Source organism: Oreochromis aureus, linkage group 7 (assembly GCF_013358895.1).
Source record: "Oreochromis aureus strain Israel breed Guangdong linkage group 7, ZZ_aureus, whole genome shotgun sequence".
In the NCBI taxonomy this organism is placed as follows: Eukaryota; Metazoa; Chordata; class Actinopteri; order Cichliformes; family Cichlidae; genus Oreochromis; species Oreochromis aureus.
This window is the reverse complement of record NC_052948.1, coordinates 45,262,142-45,283,111: the sequence shown is the minus strand read 5'-3', so window position 1 is coordinate 45,283,111 and position 20,970 is coordinate 45,262,142. Positions and strand designations below refer to the sequence as shown.

At 41.3% G+C, this 20,970-nt stretch overlaps 1 protein-coding gene across 6 annotated transcripts in view; it reads right to left on the bottom strand.

The window, feature by feature from the left end:
• The window catches only part of dnm1a (dynamin 1a), a 63,623-nt gene extending 42,802 nt beyond the window's left edge, over nucleotides 1–20,821 (bottom strand). For all 6 annotated transcript variants that reach the window (XM_039615639.1, XM_031754612.2, XM_031754616.2 and 3 more), the window contains exons 1-10: nucleotides 20,383–20,821; nucleotides 8,346–8,419; nucleotides 6,872–7,021; nucleotides 6,537–6,740; nucleotides 6,270–6,368; nucleotides 5,100–5,260; nucleotides 4,851–4,993; nucleotides 4,623–4,758; nucleotides 2,370–2,437; nucleotides 581–719 (exon numbers count right to left, since the gene is read on the bottom strand). In XM_039615639.1, the coding sequence (XP_039471573.1) occupies nucleotides 581–719; nucleotides 2,370–2,437; nucleotides 4,623–4,758; nucleotides 4,851–4,993; nucleotides 5,100–5,260; nucleotides 6,270–6,368; nucleotides 6,537–6,740; nucleotides 6,872–7,021; nucleotides 8,346–8,419; nucleotides 20,383–20,543 (1,335 nt within the window). In that variant the 5' untranslated portion in view covers nucleotides 20,544–20,821. The remainder of the gene's footprint in view (nucleotides 1–580; nucleotides 720–2,369; nucleotides 2,438–4,622; nucleotides 4,759–4,850; nucleotides 4,994–5,099; nucleotides 5,261–6,269; nucleotides 6,369–6,536; nucleotides 6,741–6,871; nucleotides 7,022–8,345; nucleotides 8,420–20,382) is intronic.
• Nucleotides 20,822–20,970: the final 149 nt, after the last annotated feature.

Sequence of the window (20,970 nt, the reverse complement as noted above, 5' to 3'; positions counted from 1 at the left end):
ATAAAGATTGCTGCTCTTTTCTTTGGCCCCGCTTTCTCTCATCTTACGCTCAGAGTGCAGCCCCTGAGGCGTGAAGTTAAGCAGTAATTGTCATGGCTCCCGTCAGCTGCAGGTGCACGGCTGCAATCTCACACACGAGAAAGTTCGGATACTGAGGTCATCCAATACGCTTGCCAGGTATTCGAAATGAAAGACAGGATTTTATGCATATGTGTTTGTCTAGTTTGCACTAGAAAAGGTGGAAAGGGTGTTGCCCTCGTGATGTTACCCATCAGTTTACTCCGAGCATCACTGAATGCTCTGATAGCTTTCTAAGGCAGACGTATTCTGATGATCGCTCAGCGTTCCCACTCTGTTTCTTCAGCACAGCCAGCCTGTCCAGCCAAACCCTCCACGGTACTACAGTAAGGTAGGGCAGGCAGGTGTACAGCAGCCCACCCTGCCGCTCCAGGCTTCCCCTCGCTGTCCAACAGCAGCGAGGGCTGGAGGGAGTCAGGTGGTTAGAGTGAAAGGGAGCGAACAGCAGAGGGACCGAAGAGGTCGAAAGGAAGAAAAAAAGCGCTAGCTTTTATTTTTTTACCTTCTTGGTACACTGCCTAACTGTATTGACTAGCTCAGAAATGACCATGTCCACACATTTGGTGCAAGGCTCTTTAATCTTCCCAATCTGCCTTTTCACAATGGTCTCAAAGGCCATGTCCGGGGTGAAGAGGCCAGTTCTGCCCGACACAGAGAGAAGCAGCCACAGGGCCGAAAGACGAGAGGAGGAGGAGGAGGAGGAGTTGGTGGAAAGAAAGAAAAGAGAAGGAATAAAGAGGGTTGGGTAGAGAGGAGAGTGTTAATTATAAAGATTTACTCTCCATTTCTGAGTTTTAAACAGAAACAAGCAAAAATTCAGCAAAAGACAGGAAAAGGCAACGAACTGGGATGTGATCCTACACAGCAAATATTCAGTTGTTGTTATATTGTTTTAGACCAAAGAGTCCATTCTCACATTGGTCATATACCTACCTTTTATAATCAAGCATCACAGCAAGTATTTTACACAGTACAGGGCTTAACAAATGTAATAGAGCGCCTGTCATAAAAGCAAAGACTTTTTAAAAAATAGTTTCAAACTAAAAATAATTTATTCATAACTGTAACTTGTCATCTTGATAAAAATAATAATTTCCTTTACTATTTTTTCAGCTTTTTATAATAAAACAGTCAATTTGAAAATTCAGTGATAACAACAATAATTTTACTATATAATTTCAATTAAAGAGCTTGTGTATATTGGTGGATTAACTACTGCAGGAACATAAAAATGATTTTAGCAATAACCAGTACTGTTATTTAGGGCTGCTGTGGAATTAACCTTAAAGTGGTTTAATAAAACTGTTAAGCAGTGTATGTGCAGTAATCCACATTTAAACAAATCTAACCACGGCTCAAAACAATCACTCACACTTTTGTTTCTCAAATAACTAAATGGAGAATCAGAGCAACTTTGGGGGTCACATATTTATTTTAACTAAAACTAAATTTACATTTTGGTTTTAAAATTTCAGCTTTTAATATTTGTTTTGTTTCTTATTTTGCTCTGTCTGGATTGTTTGTATTATCCTGTTTAGTCTACATATTATCTTACTTTTTTTTTATAAGTCTGTTTGTTGCACATAATTGTTGTGTTTTGCTCAGCTCTGGTTATTTTAAAACATACTAAAACCAGAAGCATGATTTTATTACACCAAAATGTGAAGAGCAACTATTTTTATCTTATCTCGCTTTTACATCCTAGATACCATCTATCTGGTATTTTAAAGACACATACATGAACGAACTATCCGTCTGGAGACATGAAGTAGAAACCAGAAGGGATAGAAATCCCAAATATTTTGCCACTAATGGAAATATATTAAATATGATTTCTTTGCACAGCTCATTTATATTTTATAAATATAAATATATATATACAAACCCACAAGTTGATTTTGACAAACAAAACTCTAAATCAAAGCTTAGCCAAATTTTTGGGGTGAAATAAAACAGACAGTAAACATGCACATCATCAGGAAGAGGGGACAAGAACATCCCAGAAATAAGGTACAGAGATGAAAAGCCCTTATATCAGCATGAATGTGCAACCACATAAAAAACGAGGGCACCCAGCAGTCACCAGCTGTGTCTGTTCCCAAACGACCCTGTGCTGAAGTATATTGTATAACCTTAGTGTGCAGCAGAGCCCTCAATTTGTGTTACTGCTGTCTTGGATTAGCAAGGAGGGTAGTTGCAGGTTAGATGTGACTGAGACAAAGAGATGGAGGGAGGTGAAGCAGAGAAAGAAGAGAGGGAAGGGTGGAGGGTGAGCTGGAAGGCGGACGTGCCTGATGCCATGAATGTTCTTGATAGCGTAGCTGATTTCCTTGCGGAGTTCTTTCTCGTCAAACTCCATCTGAAAGGCAGACAGAGAAAGGAAGATGCTGTTAAACATGTACATGCAGACTTTGTATTCTCCCTAACTCAGCGCTCGCTTTCATGTGACTTTGTTGACTATTCCTGCAACATCTGTTTTTAATATATTTGTCCAAGTATCTCCATTATATTTACTGCGATGCCACATTCTCCCCTGCTTTTACTCAAAATTTAATATTTTCTCTGAAGCGTGCACCATAAGCAAATAAAACATAATGATGAATTGACTTCTAGCTACCCGCTGCGGCTTCTAATGTATCTGGCAGGCTTTGAGGGTTTTCTGTGTTTTGAGTAAGTTTTCTGGTTAGGAAGCAACCTGCTCTTTTTTTTTTTTTTTACCTCAGCAGGAAACCAACACTGCCTTTTTTTTTTTGCAACTTGGTCACAGACAGTAAGTTTTATATCCTCATAGGGAGGGCGAGAGAGGACAGGGAAGAGGACTGGATGAAAAGCGGGGAAGAGGAAGGACGGGCATATTGTGAGAGAAAATGAACCAGACCAGAGGGAGCAAGCAAAGGCTTAGAGAGAAGGAGGTCGGAGAAGGTGGAAAAGAGGAGGACAGGCTTTGGATTAATACAAGGTGAAAGGCGGACAGAGAAGGCAAGGGGGAGGCTTTAAAAGTGGATGGAAATGGTGATGGAGTGAGAGAAACAGTGTGGGAGGTAAGGTGGGAGACGTCGGGGCGAAGAAGCTCAGGCACTTCCTTCTGGCGAGGAAAGCGGGACAATGAAGGGGAGAAATGTCATGATTTAAAGAGACTGAGAGAAACTTGACTTTAGGACCTTTTTTCTGTCTGCAGTGTCTAAAATACAGACACAGAGTTATTACAGAGACAGTTCATCCAAAAACGAACTAGACTGTTTTGGAGTGAGTTGTCCATGTTTGGAGATCCAACTAAGAGCCACTTGCTTTTTGTTACATAGAGGGTTTTTTAGCAATGTATCTTTTGATAAATCATGACCCAGCTCCTCAAAAACAAATGTACAAACCTTGTAGTGAGGAGACCTACTTTTCTTTCCTCCTAACAAACTCAATTTGCCGAAAAAATACAAAAACTAACATTACTGCTAATCCAAAGTTATTTATTTGATTTACAGACTTGAGCCACTCTTCATTTGTTTAGATTTAACTTACAAGGGGATAGACTTTCTTGTATTTTTTTTAAAGTGGTCTTGAGTTCTCCAGGCTTTCTGAAGGTCTTCCACAGTTTTTCTTTGGCTGCTTTTTCAGTCCAGTCCCTGACCCAGTCCCAGGGCCATTTTCAGAAGAATGTTTTTTGTTTATTGAGCTGCTTAACACTGACCTATGAATCATTCAAGCACACATAATTAGTTCCCACGTCTAAAAACTTGTCATATCTAAGTATTGTGTGCAGTGTGGCTTAAAGAAATTTGAGGGAACTGGACAAGTGGAGTCTATCAGCTGATGAATAGGATCTAAAAGTCACATCCTTAAGAAATAGGGGGGAAAAAATCAAGTGAAGACATGATACAGGATGGCAAGGACCTACAGCCATCTCTAAAACACAGAAGAGACTCTGTCATGGTTTGTAGTTGGATTTAAGCCATCAATTTGGATCTGGTCAAAACTGATCGAATTATAAATGCAGGAAAGTAAAGTCAGATTTTGATTCACCATCTGCAAAGCTTCTGAGTGGCTAATTTTTCAGCATGACAATGATCCAAAACACACTGCCAATACAGTAAAAGTATACCTGGATAGAAAAACACACAATGAAACACTGTCAGTCATGGATTGGGCTCCCCAGAGCCCGGACCATAACATTACTGAAGCAGTGTAGGATCAACATCCACAGAAGAGCTTTTAATGTCCTTCAGGAAGCCTGAATCCTGAATACTATAAGAAATTATAAGAACTCTTACCTTCATTTCCAATTGTTTTTAGAATATAAAGGTGATCATACCAAATATTGAATTTGAAGATCATTATAATTGGAGAAATTCCCTTGTTTTGCCTTATATACTGTATTTCTATGTATGTTTGCCCATGTTTTAAAAGAGGTGTGGCTCAAGACTTTTGAACAGCACTGGATTTACACTGTACAATAACAAGTACAATATAATCTAAAGGTTTCTAAGACACTAAACTGCCATATAAACCCTGTGCATAACTTCCTGACATCTCAAAACCTAGCAGACACACACCTTGACCAGTTCAAAGGGGAAGCGTTCATGGAAGATGCGATTGATTCTGGCACCGCCCGACAGCTCGGCTGTGTCGATCTGGTCCCCGGAGCCCTCTATGCATTTTTCAAAATCCACCGAGAACTGCTGCACCATCCTACGGGAAAAGACGCAGATATTAACATTTCCGTTTGTGTGTGTGTGTGTGTGTGTGTGTGTGTGTGTGCGTTTGTGTGCGCTTTGTCTCACTGCAGGAGAGCCTTGGTTTTGCGAGACGGATCATCAGGTCTGAAGTTCTTGTACTCCTCCACCTCCTTTTCGATGGACAGAAGCTGACTCTGGAGCTTGGCCCGCAGATTCGGCAGGGTGTCCCGGATGTGGTTGGTCAGTTGCTGTGCAGGTCAAAGGTCAGAATGTCAGAATAAGGTCACTAGAAAACTGAAATAGTGTTTCGGGAAAACATAGGAATGGACTCACTACATTCACATGTTTACACACCTGATTGAGGACTTTCTGGAGGTAGGGAGTTCCCATGCGGTCAGCCAGGTGTCTGTATGCCGGGTGGGAGAGAAAGAACTTCCTCTCGGCAGCCATTGCAGCATTAATGTCCTTCTTTCCATCTATGTCCTTCTGGCTTCTATTCACCACACCAATGTAACCTGGACAAGCAGACAGAGAGCTCCACACTCACACTAAACCCTAAAACACTGACAGATTTAGAGAAAACCATCCAACTCCTTTGATCGTTTCCTGACAGACTTGAAACGGGTATTGTAATTTGTCTGGAAGATAATACAGACTTGTGTTAGAGCAACACTGAACTTTTCTGGGTTCTTATTTTCTACCCATGACCTCAGGTTTGAACAGCCCCTCCAAGGACCCAACTGTTTCACATGTGTTTAATAATGTTAAACCACATTTTAAGAGACCTCAGACCGAGAACTTAAAAGAATATAGACAGGAGAAGAGAAAAGGAGGAAGAGGGATTTGCATAAAACCAGAAAGAGAGAAAGAATTCCTGGATGCGTTTCTTCTTTTAAGGCGGAGAGAAAAAAAAAGAAAGAAATGCGGCGAAATAACCAGGAGAGGTTAGGTCACAAGGATCCTGTTTCACCTCCAGTTAAGCTTCCTCATGCATCACTCAGTTAAAAGCTGTTTCATGCTCTATAACTAAGGCAACTGTGAGCCAGCAGCCTTGTAAATGTGCATATCCACAGCGTTAGAGAGACGGGGAGAAAAAGAAGGGAGAGGGGGAAAAAAAGTGTAGAAAAAACAAAGGAAATGGAAAATATTCAAAAGCACATGCCTGGGTTTTAACCAAGTGCAAATGGAAAAGAAAAGCACCACATCAGCACATTGCAATAAAGGGCAGCTCACAAATTACATGCGAGTTATTTTCCAAGACAGTGTTTTTATTTTTTTCTCTTTGCCCCTTCCCCTGCTTTTCCTTCCAGCTCTTCCTCTCTTTCACCCCTTTGTCTGTCTTTTGATTTCTTACACACCCTCCCACATCCCTTGGCCCTGTTTCTGTTCTTCGCTGCAGATGTTGGAAGAACTGAACAGCTCTGAGTTACCACAAGGGGGAAACAGTGCGTCGTTGCGACCGACCTGAAGGAGACAGAAAAGATGCTACTTTTTGTGCGAGCGTGCTATCGAGGTATTACGCACCTCTCCTGAGTGGAAGCAGCTTATTCTCCAGGATGTCTTTAGCATCGGTTCCCTCATCCATCAGGTCCAGCTTGGTGATCACACCGATGGTCCTTAAACCTACGTGCACACCCAGTCACGCAAATTTATTAACAGTATTTCATCATATGCATCTAAATAAAAATAGGATGATACAAAGATCAATTACAAAGGAAACATCATGAATCCTGGTATGCAAGTAGAAACAAAAAAACTCCTATTAGCTTCTTTACATTTGTGTAAACTCACCCTGAGGGTCGACCTCTTTGGCAATCTTTAAAGCGTCGGAGTTGGCCAGGTCAGAGTTGGCCGGGGAGACGGCCAGCATCAGACAGTTCTCCTTGGTGACAAACTGCATTAACATGTCTCTTATCTGAAACTCAATGTCGGCAGGCTGGTCGCCCACCGGCACCTTGGTCATCCCCGGCAGGTCCACAAGTGTCAGGTTTAGCACTGTGAGGGTAAAAAAAGAAAGAAAGAAAGAAGAGAAAACACAGCTAACTCAAAACTAAACTTACTGATGCTCTACACACAGATAAAATCTTCACCAAAGTGTGTGCGGAATAAGGCTGCGTCAGCCTCACCGTGCGGAGAGTAAACACGCAGGTTGATGGGCACAGGGGAGATGCCCTTGTTGGCTCCAGTCGCGCGATCCGTCTCCGCCTCGATCTCCTGCCGGACCTCATCAAAATCTGTAAACTTTTTACCCTTACAGTGGAGGAACTCGGCGTATTCTGGAAGAAACGGCAAAAAAGTGAGACATAAATGAAAGCAATGTGACAGAATATCAGAAGAGCCGGTGAGGCGGACAGCAAAGACGGTAAACAGAGATGACAGAAAGTTGAATCCAACCCTTTTAACATGATTTTTGTTAATGGGAAATTAAAGGTTTTGAATGTCGATCATAGTGAACGACGCTCAGCTGCAAAGTGATGTGTCCTTGGATGAGACTTAAGACAGATAAAAACTGTTAGATAACTTAGAGCTTGGTTCATGAAGTAACCCAGTTGCTGTGACCGCGTATTGATTTTAGATTAACGCAAAGTAATTTATGATTCGCACTATGACTAAGCTGTGAGAAAACACTCTCTGCTAGATCCAGAATCAATGTAACAACGTGTAACAATGTGTAACTATGGTAACGCGAGGATGTTGTCATCACAAGTCTATAGAGATGAATGGCAAATGTCCACGGATGGTTTTCCTCTGAGGATAGGGGGAGGAGCCGGGGTTAGGTGGGTGATGGGAGAGTGGGTTAAAAGCTGTGCTACTTTCCCAACTGCTGTGTCTTTCCAGGAAGGCTCAAAAACAAATAATAAAATGACAGCGGATGTTATAACAGCTACATTTCAATCAAATAAAATACATAAATAAAGGACAAGAACGTGATGAGAGGAGACTGAAGGTTTGGCCAAGAATGAAGAATAAGCAAGAATAAAGAGGGATGTGGATGTGGCAGCCATCGGGATAGAGGTAAAGTATTAAAGGCAGCTGGACTCTCTGTTGACACAAAGATGTTAAATGTAAATCTGTGAAGTGAACTAAGATGCAGTTCATTCAACTACATGCTGACTTTAGGAAATCGAGAAGCGCCTAAAAGAACAGAAGTAAGTGAAAACCTTCCTTTTAGTCTTAAATGAAATAGACTGTGCCAGATGACAGACTTTGACAGATTTGTAAAATGTCTGTCTTTTCTTGTTTTTATGACAGGTAGTGTAATAAATTCATTAAGCACTGTATTATGTTTTTACCTTTTACTTATTTCAGAGCATTACACACAAGAAAACTACTGCAATCACCGTTACAGTAGCTCTCCGGCTTTTTCAGCGCCACTGGTTAATGAAAATAAATAGACTCACATCAGCCATCTTTACCAAATTTATTCAGAGTGATGCACAGTTCCCAATAAAATATCAAGACAAATTTCAAGATGTCAAGATTTCTGTACAAATAAGCACGAACAGCTGATCAGCTGTAGATATCAAATATGATTAGCCAGTCAGTGGAGCAGTCAAGATAAATAATTATGCAATTTCAAAGGAATTTGGTGAGCTTTACCGGTGGGCGAGTTCATCAGCTGCAGGACCAGAGGACGGCGGGTCACAATGCCAGAGCCACGGGGAAGAAAATCCCTGCAACACAACAGATGGATGGCAGAGATGATGGTCACTGAAAACAACCACAATGCAGCAGGGCTACAATAACAAAGTACAGTTACTGCCATCCTGATAATTTACTCCAAATATAAAAAGCAAACAAATCCATTCAGAAAAATGAAAGGTTGTGTCATCAACGGTGTGACAGCAGCAGGAGAAAAGAACAGAGAAGAGTCAGTGAATGAAAATAACGAGGCTTTGAAGAGAAGACAAGAGAAAGTAAGAGAGTAAATGTGTGAATGACATTGTGTGTATGTGTGTGTGTTATAGCAACATATTTCACACAACAGCCGTGGTCCCACCAGGCCACTTAGCTGTTTTCTACAGGGATCAGTTTTGGGAGTGCATTCAATACAGCAGGAAATAAGTAATAAAATAGCAATAAAATACGGGTCAAGCAAGCAAGAGCTTTTTAATCAGTCATATGAAATAATTGAAAATAGATTCCTTGTTTTGCCTGCCAGCAGGTCACTCAACCTGAGAGGCAGCAAATCATCATGTTGAATAAAATGAAGTCATTTAAATTAAATTAAATTAAATTAATTCAGTTTACAGCTTATAAGAACAGTCTTCTGAATGTGATGACAATAAGCAGTGAGCAGGTATTAAGTGAAAATCGAGTCCAATCAAGTTTCTTTGCTTTTAATAAAACAGCTGCATAATGTGAGAGAGAACATGCTAACTGGAGTGTGCACGTGCTCATTAGCTGTGCATAGTGGCCCTTGTATAGTCCAAAGATGACTGCCTCGAGTGTGATGACCAAACCCTAAATAAGGAGCCAAGATGGCTGGTTCATTTATGTGTATGCCATACTACAGCCACAGACAGAAAAAAAGCTCATTGGCTAATGCCTTTTGATTGACAAGTTGTGAACAAGCAGGCGTCCTGTTTTTTTTAACCACATGTGATCCTTCATTCTGAAACAAGGTTTGATCAAGACTTACAAAACAGATTTAATGTTTTATTCAGTATGACCCCAAATGAGTGAGTGACTCCATAAAGTCTGCAGCAAATTGTTTACTGAGGTTAAGACAGAGTCATTTCCTCATAGATCTCTATCGGACAGCAAGACTTTTTTTTGCAACCACAGCTATTGCCATCTGGTGGCTTACAGACAGATTGCAGGTTTCCAAGAGTTGGATTAGAATAGAATAGAATGCCTTTATTGTCACTATACAGTTGTACAATGAGATACAGACTATTACTATTACTGTTCTGACCAATATTTGCCACTCACCACTTTACGATTCGTTGAATAGGCGGTGCCTTCATGGAACTGTTTGCTTTTGTGTGTTTTGACGCTTTTAATTTTTGTAAAGAAAGAACCAGTGTATTTTAACCAAAAACCACCAAAACATGACTAATGAACATCACAGCTAAATCATGCGAATGGTGACAAAGAAAGAATGAAACAGGTGTTTGATATCCTTATTTCTGCTGCTTATTTCTGATTAACTGTATGTGTCCATCCAAATGAATGTGTTCTGCATACAGCTACTGACACTGATTGTGTGTGTCTGAGCTGTAAAGCAGCTCATCCAGATGACTGTCTGCCGGACAGTTATGCTTTCCATTGCACAAGATCTCTTTTATCCTGGAGCTATTCAGATGCAGCATCAGCGTCAGCTCACCTCTTACACCGCGTGCCCCTCAGCTGATGTGACACCAATTTCTCAGCGATGCGAGGTTTTCTAGTTTTCTCTCCAACAGTTTCAAGTGAAGCTTACTTGTAGTCACCTCAGCTTAATGACAGAAATGCAATCAAGCTACAAAATGTTTTCGATTTACACAATGCAAAGACAAACTGTTCAGTATCTGATGAGAGAGCTCAACACTGGGCAACTGAATGTAACATTCATAAGAAATAGATGAGGTCTCTGTTTGAACCTGAGGCAAAGCCCGAGGTAGCTCGGAGTCATGAGATGAGAGTTAATCAGGTCTGAGCTGTGTTCTCTGACGAATTCACCGATCTGATGTGAAAGCTGGTGAGCACAGTGGGAAGTCTGTCAAAAAACACGCAGGGATGTTACACAGAGATATCATTAGTCTGATCTGTCTGTGCTTAAACTGCTGTAAGTATCTGCCTACCAGCACCTTTAAGCTCAATAATGAACATTTTCCTGTTAATTGTTCTTCTTGTTCTCTTCTTATGACTTGGAACCGGCCAAGAAGCAGTCTGCTACACAGCAGCATAATACTATAAGAGAATAAGCAAGAAATTGGTAGTAAGATACTCTCAAATTGATCCCCCCAAAAACAGATAACACAGGATTTCTATCTTGAAGAAAGTGTCCCTTTCTCAAAGACTGAACCGTGTGATATAATCTCATAAATCCTAAAACTGCAGGTTGCTGAGTTGTGCAGATATTAATCCAGCACATCTCTTAAACTACGATCAGCAAGCTTTGACCGGGCGACTATCAACAAAGACATGTAAAATCTGTTTGCTTATTAGCAACAGCTGCTACTCTGAGCTCAGCAGCAGCAGAGCGCTTTATTCTGAGTGCTGTTTCAGAGCCAGCGCTGTTCTGTTGGTGCCTGTAGAACAAAGCAAGCCAGATTTCTCATCATCCACTGTTTGTGTGTCTGTCCTTTCTTTTACCTGCCCAGCAGACAGATGGTCTTGACTGCGGGTCTTCCTCTCGCTCCACTCCCAAACACCCATATTTCCTCTGCATTGCCAAGGAAACTGTCATATCCCTGAAAACACCATCAACATCCTCATTTCTTAATTGCTCATCACCTAATGTCTTCTTCAGAGAGGATGCCAGCCCCACCTACCCCCAACCCCCAACCCTCCTCAGATACATCCCCCACAGTGAGGTGAGGGACCGGAAACTGTCATGGTTGTGTGACTGCCAAATGTACTGAAATAATCACCACAGCACACTTTAAAAAAAAGGAAAAAAGAAAGAAACAAAGCTGACACAAGAGGATTTGTTTTTATGACACAAAGAGACATACAGAGAAACACGCTGTCTGTGTTTAGGTACATTAAGTATCTTCTGCAAGCACTCACCCACAGTGTAAGTGCACTGAGCACTTTGAGTCCTAACCACTGTATCTGGGAAATACATTATTGGTAATATTCTTCAGTTGCATGGATTGATGAATGGACCTGTCGAACAATCCGTGTGAGTAGTAGGCAGCAGGAAGATGTGCACCCTTACAATCATTGAAAGAAAGAAAGTTTGACTCTAAGGTTTCTTGTATCAGGACATAATAAGAAAATCATCTGGTCCTTAGCAGGTTCTAAGATTATTTAAATAGAACCTGAACTGAACAACAACATATGCTATAATACACTGTGTCATTATCTAGTTAATAGAATCTAAGCCAAAACAAAGAAGCATTCCTGTGAAAAACTACATAGACACAATGATTCAAAAGCTTGCAGAACCACCTTTAGCTTTATGTACTCCTTTCTGTATCACTTTATCAGTCTCTCACATTGTTGTGCAGGAAGTTTGGCCATTGCAAAAACTTGATTCTTTTCTTTTTTAGCTATTCTGTTGGAGATTTTCTTGCTTTGCTTGGGATCACCGTCCAGTTTCATCACCCAAGTTCAGCGTAGCTTTAGCTCTCAGACAGATAGCCTCACATTTGACCCTAAAATACTTTTGTATAGCCAGGAGTTCATGGTCAACCCAGTGACTGCAAGGTGACCGGGTCCTGTGGCTGCAGAACAAGCCCAAATCATCATCAGCTTGTATGAAGTGGTTGTGCTGATGTGCTGTGTTTGCTTTTTGCCAAACACAGTACTGTGCATTACAACTCCAATGCTCTGCATTATGACCAACCATCTCCCCTCTCAGAAGTCTTGTGGATTTTTCAGATGCAACGTTGCAAATCCAAGCTGTGCAGCCATGTTCTTCTTAAAGAGAAGAGGATTTTTCCTTCCAAACAAACAAAACTTGTTCACTTTTTTCTAACTGTACTTTCATGTACTTTAAGATTTAAGATGCTAACTGAGGCCTGTAGATCCCGAGAAGTCGCTGTTAGGGTGTTTACAGTTTCACTCTGACCTTGGAGTGCTGGGACATCCACTCCTGGAAGGACTGACAGCTGTTTTGAATGTTTTCTGTTTGAATAATCCTTCTTGCTGTAGAAAGATGGACATAAATTTGTTTTGGAAATGGCCTTTTAACCATTCCAAGACTGGTGGGCAGCAACAGCTGCTAATCATGTACATTTAATTATCAGCACCTAGCTGCTATTTACCTTTTAAATGAACAAATAAACAAAGAATAAAATAATATGTCAGTCTTTTTATTCATCAGATGGTTTTTATTATGACCCAATATGTCAAACATTGGACTTGAAAGAACGCGTGCTTTCTTTTTAAATGAAACTAATGTGTCGTGTTGGATGCATATGGCTATTTTGAGTTATTTTGCACTCACCCTTAATTGTTTCGTCAAGTAACTTTGTGAAAAACACAAAATTAGCCCCCAGTATGTAGTGCTCTGCACCAAATTACAGCAGTTCTAAATCTGCATTTCCCTCAGTCTCTATCTATGTAGATATACCGCGTATATATTGTAGGATACCATAAAACCATCAAAACTAATCAATTGAGAGCACAGTGAAAAGAGGAGGAAGGTGCTTGAGCATGTGTGAAGCATGTGTGTCTGCTGCAGCTGAATAACTCAAAGCAGATTAATCAAACTGATGTATTTTTAGGTTCCAAGACACTCATAGAAAAGAACCTGATAGATTTGACTTTTGGAGGCACTCGGGCTAAGCCTCCATCACTTGATGTTGTGCACAAACACACAAAAACACGCCTACGCAGCTAATAAGCACCAGCTGCTGTGGAGTAGTGACTCACTGCTTTTTGTAATAAAGTCTACCCTCTCAGTGGTACACAAATAAATGCCAGGGCCACGAGTACACACATGCACACAGACTGTCTTATTCCCTCGTGTAGACCTGACTGTTTTAATCAGTACAAAGAGCTCTACTTAAAAGAAATCTTACATAATAATTAAATACAAGTTTGCCCAACAGTACGTCAACAACTACAGCTCTCAGGATGCCTGCACAGCAACAGTTTTGGTACAGGACGTGCTCATGATGTTCCAGAGATAAGCATGAAGAGAACCGAGCAGCAGGAAACACCTGGAGCGAAGACGGCTGAAAACAGCGCTTGAAATATGGTAGAAGGTTGTCAACAAAAGAAATGTAGCAACTGTCATTAACTGTAATTGATGCATGTTATGTTATCTGCTGACGCAAGAGGGGGCGTTTCCCTGACATACAAAATCTATTTGAAGTGTGCTTTCTAGTGGAGATCTGCTGTGACCCTCTTCATGCACATCTCCCCATCCGGATGGTTTATGGTCAAAGTGTTGTATGGAATAATGAGAATTGTATGGAATAAAGAGATTGTTGATTGAGCATTTATACACCGAGTGTTGTTCTTCCTTCAGCCCAAAGATCAAAGAATTGAGGATTTAACATCACCCAGGATGGGTTTACCTTGTATATGTTTTAGATACTCTCTATAAGACACTGTAATATTCCCAACAACTCTAGCTCAGTATGCAGCTCTGTTGCTCTCAGCAAGTGCGTCACCTCACTTCCGATTCCCAGACACAGTCAGACACTGAGCCTCATCTAATCCCGCTCTAATGCGTGCAGCATTACGAGTCCTGACAGCGGTGCACCAGCACAAACAGGCAATTTTCCCTCCCGGCAGCGTTTGTGTTTTGGCAGAAGGACACTGTTTTTACTGATGAATAATGGACGCACGCGTGCACACATATTCCCATAAACCACACTGGAAGGTGGAGCCAATGAAAGGGCCGTTTGTTGGATATGTGGGCATCGAGATTAGACCGGAGCCAATGGGAGAATGTGTTGGAGGCGAGCTGCGGCCCAAACAGAGATTAGTGGTAATCCTCTGTAGCAGTATCAGAACGAATGATGTCCTCTCTTCCTCCGTCTCTCACCAACTGTTTCCCCACTCCTACTGTGCCCACACTTTCTTCTGTTTCTACACTTTAACTCGCTCTTTAAGGCATATTTTATTACTGCATTTGAGTCCCATAAATGCCTCATGATTTCCTGATGATCGATTTCCTTAAAACAACATTATTATTTGCTCCTAAATGGAGCTTAGGTATTGTTTCATTTTGAATTTACTAAACATTATCTGTTTCCAGCTACTCATTTGTGTGGATTTCCCACTTTTATTTGCTTTATGTGGAGCATTGATCAGACAAAATAAGACATTTTGACCAAACAATTAATCGGTTAATAAAAAACATGTCATGTGAAGTGGTAACTAATGAAAAAAATACTTCAAAAAGTCTTCAGTTGCACCTTTATTTACCAATTTCTGAATAGAGTTCGTTTTTAAGAACTATCCAGAGAATTGTGAATCACTCCTTCCAAATAAGAAGAGCTGAAATATACACGTACTGGCCACTTTATTAGTTACACCTAGCTATGTTTTTAGCTGACAGGAGTGGCACCCGGTGTGGGCTTCTGCTGCTATAGTTCTTCTGCTTATCGGTTTAACATGCTCTGCGTTCAGAAATGCTCTTCTGCATACCTTGGGTGTAATGAGTGCTTATTTCAGTTACTTGTGCTGTACTACCACCTCGAAGCAGTCATTTTCACCTCTGGCATCAACGAGGCATTTTGACCCAGAGAACTGCTGCTTGTTTTTTTTCTTTTTCAGACCATTCTCTCTAAACCTGAGAGATGTATTTTGTAGGACAACCCCAGTAGATCAGCAGTACTCAGATAAGCCTGTCTGCCACCAAATCACCTTTCTTCCCCACTTTGATGCTCAGTTTGAACTTCAGCGGGTCACCTCAACCCTGTCTACACACCTAAATGCAATGTGACTGTCTTATTAGACCTTTGTGTTAAGAAGCTGTTGAGTAGGCTTATCTAATAAAGTGTCCAGTGAGTGTAAATAGATGGAAAATTAGCAGATATCAACGATCTTGCTTGTTATATTTGTTCGACCCTCAAATCCCTCAAGTCTCTGCTTTCTTTACTAGTCCATTTCACTCAGAATCATGCAAGACGTTAACACTACGGGGAAAGTAAAGTAAAATGTTACCACTTGATTAATTAGAGCTATTACAAACTCTACAAGTCTAACTTTGCTGATCACATCCAATGGAATCAAAGAAAAAGATTCACGTTTTAGGCATGAGACTCACTCACGTTATTCTTCATAAGCAATTAATTAAGTTAGGCCTCTACATCCCTCCCACCACCTCCCACTGGGGTTTGATTTGAACAAAGTAAAGGCTTTAATCTAGTGACAGGATAATGTCCTGCTGCTGCTCATCAGAACACTTTACACCCTTTCAGTGTTATGTAACATGTGGAAACAGTTATGTATCCTAAACCCTGTGCTGGGGTTAAAACAGTGATGGCAGCAGGGAGAGAAAAAAAACACTTATGTTGGAGTTTTATGTTACTGGGCTATTCCAGTGCTCACAGCCTGCACTGATAACAAAACGCCTGACACACCTCAGCAAACAACAATCTTTGTTATCTCCATTTTCTCACCACTCATCGCCTAAATATATGACTCATTATTCCCTTAGGCAATCCTAAGAAAGACTACGTGACATCTCCTGGCCTGTTTCAATACAAGCATGAATCCTCTGCTAAAAAAAAAAAAAGAAAAAAAAGAAAAGAAAAGCTATTGTTTCTATAATCCACTGACTGGCCCCTTTTAATCTTCCATAATGACATGACTATAATACACGAAGAGCAGAAGAGCAACCCTCACTTCCAATGATATAATCAGCATTTGGCTTTTTCCAGAGGAATCAGTCAAAGAGCTGTCCGTGGTGCTGAAACTGAGCAAATCTTGCAGCTAAGCCTTTGCAAACATCATTCACAGCGACTACCAAGCTCTCCTGATAAACTCAACATACTGATCTTAAACATCCCGGTTATTTTCTGTAATAGCTTTCTATGCCATCTTATGTGGATTTGTCCCATCAGCGGAGTCATCCGACTAACAATGAATTCAGCAAGAAAATTTCATTTTACTGAAAGAAATCTGCAGCACACAGCTGCTGCTTTTCCCTTTTAGTGACTGTTTTTCCTTCGACTTTCTAAATCACCTCATTCTATTTTCCTCCAACGTTCAGTGTATGAACTGTTTTTGTCTCCCTTTAACATAAATGGTACTCTACACATGTAACAATAGTGGATTTACCCCCACCCTCATGGTTACTGGGTACTAACAGGTTTCACTCAGCTGGCACTGGAAGTGTTTGGCAACGAAGACGAGTAGAGCTCTCTTGCTTTGTCTGAGATAATTAGACCTGTGGGAGCCTTAATTACTGACTGGGAGACGGCCACAAATGAGAAAGAGCGGATGAGCTCAAATTCATATTCATAATTATGTCTTGTTTACTGCCAGGCAGGCAAGCCAATGATTCGGCCGGGTCAACACAGAGAGAAATAAATCAGCAGAAGGCCAGATAGCTCATTTATTGTCAATTAAAAGCCAAACATTAAAAGATTTCTGTACTGCAGATCAAATACCCTCGGATGTCTGGCCTTGATGAAACTACAGTGGCGTCTATCAGTTTCTTCTGGCAGGTTGTAGACTAAACACTTAATCAGATTATTGGAAAATTATTCAAAACTTTAAACAATAATAAAAATGAATCACTGTTTGTCACCATAAAGGCACATTTAAAAAAGTTTTCCATTTATTGTTTTAAAGCGGAAAAGGAAAAAGAAGCAGTTGCATCTTCTTTAGTCATGACAAGAGAATGTTTGGTGATGAAAGCAGAGATTACCCATATGGAAAAGAAATAGAAAAAACTTATAAAAGACTTGCATCAGATTTGGCTTGCTTCATATTGTGAATCATATAAGGCTTATATGATTTACTCATGAAAGTGGCCACTTTCTCATTACTTTCATATATTGTTTTAGTAAGTATCCAAAACATACAAGTTTCATTTATATAATTTTTCAACAGATCTTATATCTGTTTTCACTCTTGTATGCTTTTCATTCAAGTTTCACACAAGACAGATACAAACTTTATAAGATTTATATATATCTTTTCCATATGGGTAAAGAGAAATACTTCAAAATACAAACACATTATGATGACTGAGCATCTTGATTTGTGCTGGCACAGTGCGTTAGTGTGTTTGTTATGATCATGTTTTTAGTTTAACCTCACTGCCTTTGACAATGCCCGAGCAGAACTTCAATTTAGAGATTCATGAGTTGGGGAATCAGAGTTTAAACTGTAAGAAACACCGTAAGCAATAACAGCAAAGGAGAGATGACAAAGACATGGAGGTAAATTTGATTAGTCCCCCTGTGCTCTCATGAGGTTACCACGGAATATCTCAACTGCTTTTAGCTGCCTTTGTCCCTGAGTCACAGCTGCCAGACACGTAGCATCACCCAATCAAAATCTAATCCACCAAAGAGGAAAAGTGTCTCTCAAACCCTTTTTGACAGCATTTCTTTAACTGTGTATTTGTTAGTTTTAACCTAAATCCTTTAACAACTACATAGCAAAAGCTGTTTGTTTATGATCACAAGGCTCGAATGAACCTGTCCACTTATCTATCTCCCATTCATGTTCTTTCTTTCCCCCTAAAATGACATCCAGTTCAGCTGAGCAACAGACAAGCTGTAAACAGCCATTAAACTGATGCAGCAGTTTTCTGTACGTTGTTATTGGCTGTCTGGGATAACCATAAAAGACACATTGGGGGTGGGGTTGGGCAGGAATAAAATCAATAGCGCCCTGTTTGTTTTTATTGACATAAGAATTATGAAATAGAAGCAGTTTAATGGAAGCTGGACTTTCTGCGAGGCACCAACACAATTCACTATTAGAGACGGGGAAATGGAAAAGAAAGAAGCTGTGGCACGTGTAAATGCAGCGTATTGGAAAAATGTGTTTAGTCAGAAAACACAATGGGTCAGTGGGGGAGGTGAAGCAGAGGACGATCAGGAGGATGGGAGAGCCTGAGCTACGTCACTGCAGCTGGACGAGGAAAGCTGGCAGGCTAAAAATGCAGCAGGCCACAAATTTTCACGAGATGCCAAAGACCGCAGTTCCTACAAATCACCCGCTTGGCATTGAAATCCACCACCTTTGTGTAATAAAGTTTAAAATCTCATAATTTGTCTAAACCATTGCTCCTTTGGGTAAGACAGCATAATAAGGCACAAAGCTGTTTCTATGACAACAGATGTGTGAGTGCAGCACAGCGTGGTCCAATCGTGAGGGTGAAGAGATCAATTTAATAGCAATTACTGGGAATAAAAAGGCTCAAAAGCGAGGCGTTACATTAGTAATAAGATGCCAGTAGCAGATATAAAAGTTTAGCTCACTTTAACATAATGTGCTTTTCATTCCAGAGTTTTATTCTGAATTTTGAGCTAAGTTTGCAGGTAGATTTGCCAGAAATAAAATGTTCATTCAAACAGTGCACTTACTATAATCTACATCAGCGGTTTCTTGTGGTACTGTGTTGTGTAGAATAGCTGTCGAGGCTTTGCAGTATACTAGTGTCAGCAGCCGGTTGCTGTTGTACTGTTATTTTAGTATTCCGACTGTAATCTCCATATATAACTGCATGTTCTCACCTTTATTCAGAAACATCTAAACGTTTTTGTAATGAATTCCTTTATTTTTACAGCAGGTAGAGTGTAGAGTACACTTACAGGTAAACAGCAGGTCAGCCTCCCCAACTACCATTTAAGATGGGGATTATAGAGGCCATGTGGTGAACTAGGTAGACCTACAGAGCTATGCCTAACAGATGGATCCTTTCCTTCTGTGTCCAGTGGGATAGATGGTATTTTGTCTTGGAATACCAAAGCCTTGTTGAGTGTTGGGGTGAGCTGGCTCGGAGCAGAGTGTGCATACACTCTGCCCTTGCTTAAGCAGGAAATACTGCTGAATCACACAGTGTATGTGTGTGTGTGTGTGTGTGTGTGTGTGTGTGTGTGTGTGTGTGTGTGTGTGTGTGGGGGGGCGCATCTTTGAACCCATTAAAAAAAATCTTCAGATCCAGCGAAATACAAGAAAGCAGGAGCAGACTGACAGATAGAAGCACCATCAGTGCTGCCTGCATGCAGTAAGCTTCACTTACAGTATTATAAGCACGGGCAGACAGATGGATGAGCTGAGCTGGAAGGGCTCAAAGCTCAGGTGGACTCTCATTCTGTGTGTGTGTGTGTGTGTGTGTGTGTGTGTGTGTGTGTGTGTGTGTGTGTGTGTGTGCAAGGTCACACAGCAGCCTTGCATACTCCAGATTCTGTTCCCTTCCTGTGTTTTGAATCATCAGCACAGCAGTTGTGGCAGAATGAAAAAGCTGTGCATGTTTGCGAGGCTAAAGCCTCTTCACTGACACACACACAGAGCAGGCATCATCCTGCACCCTTCCCTGCTCAGGATTAAATAGCCTTTGGGCAACAAAATGGGAGCCTTGCTACAGAAACAACACTTCCACCAAGCAAGCTGTGACAGTACATGCTGCACAGGAAGTCAGCTTCCAAACTGACCCTGCCTTTGTCACAGATGTCAGTGGATTTACAATGAAAATTTTCCTTTATCTGAAGTCATTCAACAACAAATCGGGCACGTTTGGAAAGTTACATCAAGCACGGGAATCATAATAAGTCTTTGTAACTTGAATATGTGGTTCTTGAATGCATCACAAGGTAGTTAACAGATAAACTACTCCGGGGATTTATGAAGGCCTAACAAAATAATCTGCCTCACGGTGTGCTCGAGGGTTTACAACGACAGAAAGTGCGTTGAATGCCCATTTAATTTGAAGCTTTCGGGTCTAAGTGATGTATTTAAACCTGGCCGGGGGGGGGATGGGGACTTGGATGTAAGAGCTCCTTCTTGCACGGTGCACCGGAGGCGCACCAGCATCCACTACAGCCTGGAAAAGCCTACTTACTTCCCGACGAAGTTCTCCAGCACCGAGCTCTTCCCGGCGCTCTGTCCTCCCACCACGGCGATCTGCGGCAGGTCCAGGTTTGCGTTTTGCCCAATGGCCGCGAAAGCATCCTGCATGCGGTTCACCAGAGGAATCAAATCCTCCATTCCCCGGTTCCCCATCTTTGCGGCGCGAGAGGATGATGGGCTAGCTTCCTTGACAGAACAGGGACGGATCTATGGCTTTATCTTCCTCTGCGCCCCTCCTCGCCTCCCTCAGAGCGTTCAGAGGGCGTTCAAGTCAGCGCGCACTCACCGGCTCACTTCTCGCTCTGCTTCCTCATTTACGGTGCTCTTCGGTGTGTCAGATCACCTCAACCCAGCAGTCTCTCCAACACTCTCCTCTCCAAGCACCGCAGGGGGGGAGGAGGAGAAGGATGAGCTCTTGTATTTTACCAGGAGATCCCTGCAGTACTCCACACCCACCGCGAGGTGGTGACACTGGTAGATTTCTCTCGTATAAATCATTTGCAATTTGAAAACAAACTCAGAGTATTTTTCATATTAAAGTAAATATTTTTTAACTCACCTGAGCGAATATGAATGGCCT